General features: G+C 40.4%; 1 protein-coding gene across 1 annotated transcript; it reads right to left on the reverse strand.

Annotated features, from left to right (window-relative positions):
- Positions 1-341: 341 nt before the first annotated feature.
- On the reverse strand, positions 342-1651 carry LOC120859144 (olfactory receptor 8S1-like). Its single transcript, XM_040235364.1, is given in 3 exon segments — positions 342-405; positions 483-1459; positions 1462-1651. Coding segments are annotated over 2 exon segments (936 nt in total). The 3' UTR covers positions 342-405; positions 483-713.
- Positions 1652-5410: the final 3759 nt, after the last annotated feature.

Raw genomic sequence — 5410 nt, forward strand, 5'->3', positions numbered from 1 at the left:
ATAAATACATTGTAGAGAAACTGCATAATTCTGATAAGTAATGAAGTGAAGTGAAGTGAATTTGCTCAGTCTTGTCCGACTCTTTGTGACCCCATAGACTGCAGCCTGCCAGGCTCCTCTGTCCATGGGATTTTCCAGGCAATAGTACTGGAGTGGATTGCCATTTCCTTCTCCAGGGTATCTTCTTGAGCTTATAATAAATTTTTTTCTGGTTATTTCAAATGTCATTCTCCCAATCTGACATTTTATTATGAAGCATTTATCAAATACAGGAAGAATGATTTGAATCTTTTTTTTATGAATCATTTTAAGTAGAAATTCTTGTGACTTTTATGCCTTTTGAGAAGTCGAATAATCTGTTTTTTTTCTCCCTAATAATCATGTTGTATTATTGATGGGCTTTGTGTGTTTCTTTTTTTTTATTTTTATTTTTACTTTATTTTGCTTTACAATACTGTATTGGTTTTGCCATACATTGACATGTATAGTGTTTCTTTACATTGTGTCCCACTTCAGTATAGCATAGAATTTCCAAATAGGGTCTCAAAAGTGAGAGTTCCTTTGTAATCATTACCTGGGATGTTCAGGAAAGCTGTGGGTTCTTTCCTGAGTCCTACTTGACTCTGTGTAGGGGGAGAGGTTGGAAACAAAACAGGAGGGAACATAAGAAGAAATTTAGTCTTTCCAGGTATGCTGGGTAAATGTGACTTAGTTCAACATGTGCAATAGTGCAGATATTTCCCCAAAGTCCTTTTCACAGCTCCCTTTACCTCCTTGTTTTTGAAGCTGTAGATAAGGGGATTCAGCATGGGTGTGATCACACTGTATTGTAAGGAAGAGAGCAAATCCAGGAAGGAACCAGAGGAAGGCATGAGATAGCGAAGCATACCTGAGCCAAAGAACAGGATCACTGCGATGAGGTGGGAGGAGCAGGTGGAGAAGGCCTTGCTTCTGCCTGTGGTGGAGCTGATGCTCAGGATAGTGGAGACAATGCGAGCATAAGAGAAGATTATTGGGAGGAAGGTTCCAAATCCATGGAGTAAGATTGAGCAGATCAAGATACTGATATTGATGGAGATATCAGGGCAAGACAGAGGGAAGAGGGAGGGCAGCTCACAGGTGTAGTGGTGGATGGTTTGGGCCTCACAGAAGTCCAGGTTAACAGCCAAAAGCACAATGATGACTGCATCAAGAGAGGCCAGGCCCCAGGAGATCAACACGATTCTCACACAGAGCTGGTTGCTCATCACCTGGCTATAGAGCAGCGGGTGGCAGACTGCAGCATAGTGGTCGTAGGCCATGGCAGAGAGCAGACAGACTTCAGTCCCTGGAGTGATAAACACAAAGAAGACCTGGGCTAGGCAGCCCTCTACGGAGATGGTCTTCCTCTCAGACAGGAGGTCCTTCAAGAGCTTGGGCAGAGTGACAGAGGAGAAGCAGAGGTCCAGGAATGATAGATACTCAGGAAGAAGTACATGGGCGTGTGGAGGTGGGGGTCAGCCCTGATCAGCAGCAGCATCGTCCGGTTCCCCAGCACGGTCAGGAGGTAAATCACCAGGAAGAGCACAAAGAGCAGAGCCTGCATGTGGGGGTCGTCTGAGAGCCCAGTGAGGATGAACTCGGTGATGGTGCTGTGGTTCCTCAAGGCCATTTGTGGAGGCTGTTTCCTTGAAGGACAATAGAAAGAGAAATGAGATTGCTTGTAATTACTTTCCTTTATGTCATCATCACTTTTTCTCACCACCCCCACCCCGGTCTCCCTGAATACTGTGTTATAACATCTCAAACTTGTCCTCACTGTGTGTATGTTGATTTTTTATATTTTTTTTGTGTCATAGTCTTCACATACTTCAGAGAATCCTATTCTTTTTCCATAGGTTTTAACTGAAAAAATGATTTTATCTGGCTCATCTACTCATATATAGTATTTCATTTCAGTTGAATTCTTCTTATAGTTTAGAAATCCTTATAATCATTTAGTTTTGAAAACCATTATCTGCAGCAGTTGTTCTAAATCTTCTCTCAGCTCCTTGTTCCCCAATCATTATTTCTTTGCTCATGGTTATCTAGTAGCTTTTAAATTTAATAGGATATTAATTTTTAATGAGGTTTTTATGTATAGGGTCTATACTTAATCACTTTCAATTTATTCTTACTGTGATTTTGTCATTTATTTTGGCAGTCACTCATGTCCATTTTATTCATAATGAAACTGATATTCATGAAGATTTTATAATGCCACATTGAGAAACAGTATAAGAACCAGGAAATAAATTATTTTGGCTAAGTCAGATCTAATTTTAGTGCATGGCATCATAGGCTGTTTTCCTGCTCTTACAGTTGGAGTTCATCTTTGTTTTTCCTTAACTTTTCAAAGTTTTAAGTTACTTTTGATGTCAGATTGGTTTGTATTTTCCTCTATGTTTACACTACTTTTCTCTACTTCAAATGTCCTTTTTAATTTAGTTGATCTATATTCTCATGGCCCTTCCAGCCTGAGCTTTTCTCTTGTACCCTGTCTTGATTGCTCCCTACTGCTCTCTGTTCAAATGCTAGTTTCCCTGTGTTATGTCAGAGTCTGAAATTTGCCTCTTTTTTCATTTGATGTTTAACACACATCTCAGTTTTTCCCTCCACACTGTGAACCCCTTGTGAACCTGGATCCCATCATAATAACAGCAATCATAAGCCACCAGTTCTTATACTTCATTTCCATTCTGTGTTAGCTTCAGTTATGCCTTTAGTACAAGTCTAGAAACTTCTATATGGTATTTCATGGGTGCCTCAGACAAGACTCCCACACCTCCAAGCATAATTTCCTTCCTTTTTTTCCAAATGTCCAAGTAGCACTAATGCCTGGCAGAAGTTCTGCTACTGAATTTCAAGGATGCTGTTATCAACATGGATCATGTTATTTCATGTCACTGAAAAATTCCTGATGATATATCACTCTTTAGAGGGTACAGACCTTTTGCAATAATGGAAGAAGCTCCTTCCAGTTTTGATATGGGTGCATTATTCCTTTATTGCTCTGTGAGGGTTGGGTGAAATGTTGCTACAGTTTTTTCTTAACCATAACTTTCATCCTGTTGCCCTTAGTCTCACTTAGTTGTTCATGAGGACCAGGATGGTGAGCAGTACATTTGGGAAGGGATGCTATACTCTGGATAATTTTGAATCCTAATTGATAGTTCTATGTACTAGGGCATGTCTCATAATATGAAGATTCCTGCCTGTCTTGGTCATTTTAGGCTGACTGACCAGTTTTCTTCTTTTGTTTAGCACTCTACCATCTAACTCAAGGTAACTTTCTGAATTCACAAAAATGTTAAAATTGCTTTTTTTCACAGAGCACCTGTTTTTGGTCACTCTGTCCTTGCCAGCAATCTATGACCATAAACTGAATAATCAGGAGAAGCTTAAATTCTGATCACATTAACAAAGCTATCAGCTTAAGCCCATCTTAAATTAGTGAATGTTACCTGAGGGTCTGGACAAACAGTGCAATGCTTACCTTTGTGTATCTGTAGAACCTGGATCCAGTATTAATGAAGCATTGGCAACTGAAGAATTTACTTTTGAGGATTCTGCATGGATAAATGTGTAAATATTGTTGAAAGCAAAACTTTCTCATGAAACCTATTAAAGCAAATTAAATTAATGTATTGGACTTAGTTTTTTTCTTTTTTTCTTTTTTTTTTTGCAAAGCTTAACTATTTTAAAGTACCTCAATTATTTGGATATTTTCAACCTATCCTGAAAATTGTGTTCATCATTCCACCTTTATTCACAGGGAGACCTGACCACAGTGTCCATGGCAGACTCAGGGCCTCACAGTAGGTAAGAATATGTCTGGAATCTCTTGTATTTAGTCAGTGTGGTATTTCTGGAGAACTCTTTCCTCTCTTCTCTTGCATCCATATTTACTGTGCATGAAGACATCAACTGTTGCATCATGTGATTTAGAGGGTATCACAGAGAAAGGAGGCGACCTAACTTCCCCATCCTCAGTTCAGTTCAGTCGCTCAGTCATGTCCGACTGTTTGAGACCCCATGAATCACAGCACACCAGGCCTCCCTGTCCATCACCATCTCCCGGAGTTCACTCAGACTCACGTCCATCGAGTCAGTGATGCCATCCAGCCATCTCATCCTCGGTCATCTCCTTCTCCTCCTGCTCCCAATCCCTTCCAGCATCAGAGGTTTTTCCAGTGAGTCAACTCTTTGCATGAGGTGGCCAAAGTACTGGAGTCTCAGCTTTACCATCATTCCTTCCAAAGAAATCGCAGGACTGATCTTCAGAATGGACTGGTTGGATCTCCTTGCAGTCCAAGGGACTCTCAAGAGTCTTCTCCAACACCACAGTTCAAAAGCATCAATTCTTTGGCCCTCAGCTTTCTTCACAGTCCAACTGTAACATCCATACATGACCACTGGAAAAACCATAGCCTTGACTAGATGGACCTTAGTTGGCAAAGTAATGTCTCTGCTTTTGAATATACTATCTAGGTTGGTCATAACTTTTCTTCCAAGGAGTAAGTGTCTTTTGATTTCATGGCTGCAATCATCATCTGCAGTGATTTTGGAGCCCCCCAAAATAAAGTCTAACACTGTTTCCACTGTTTCCCCATCTATTTCCCATGAAGTGATGGGACTGGATGCCATGATCTTCGTTTTCTGAATGTTGAGCTTTAGGCCAACTTTTTCACTCTCTACTTTCACTTTCATCAAGAGGCTTTTTAGTTCTTCTTCACTTTCTGCCATAAGGGTGGTGTCATCTGCATATCTGAGGTTATTGATATTTCTCCTGGCAATCTTGATTCCAGCTTGTTTTTCTTCTAGCCCAGCATTTCTCATGATGTACTCTGCATAGAAGTTAAATAAGCAGGGTGACAATATACAGCCTTGACGTATTCCTTTTCCTATTTGAAACCAGTCTGTTGTTCCATGTCCAGTTCTAACTGTTGCTTCCTGACCTGTATACAGATTTCTCAAGAGGCTAGACAACACCTTGCACAGATGTAGTCAGTTTCTTTAAACCCTGATAAAGTCTTTCCATTCAATTCTGGATCAAAGCATTCAGTTACAAGTTTTCATTTACTTACCAAGTGGATGATACTGGCATCACTTCATGCTGAACTGTGAGAGGCTGAGTCTGATTTTTCACAAGAGTAAAAATACAAGAAAACTGTGGAAAGTGAAGGGTGGGGCAGTTGATCATGGTGAAGGGTAAACTTTGTGAAAAGATAATTTCAAGATGTTCTAGACAAGCCTTGCCCACAGTAGTTGTTTCCAGACATTTTTGGAATGAATTCATGCATTAATGATGTGTGTGTGTAGGGTCAGTCTGGACAGGTTGGCTCAAGGGACCTCAAAGCTAGGGGCAAATTCAGACTTTATGTGCATGAGG

Source organism: Oryx dammah, unplaced genomic scaffold, assembly GCF_014754425.2.
Source record: "Oryx dammah isolate SB20612 unplaced genomic scaffold, SCBI_Odam_1.1 HiC_scaffold_30, whole genome shotgun sequence".
NCBI classification, from domain to species: domain Eukaryota; kingdom Metazoa; phylum Chordata; class Mammalia; order Artiodactyla; family Bovidae; genus Oryx; species Oryx dammah.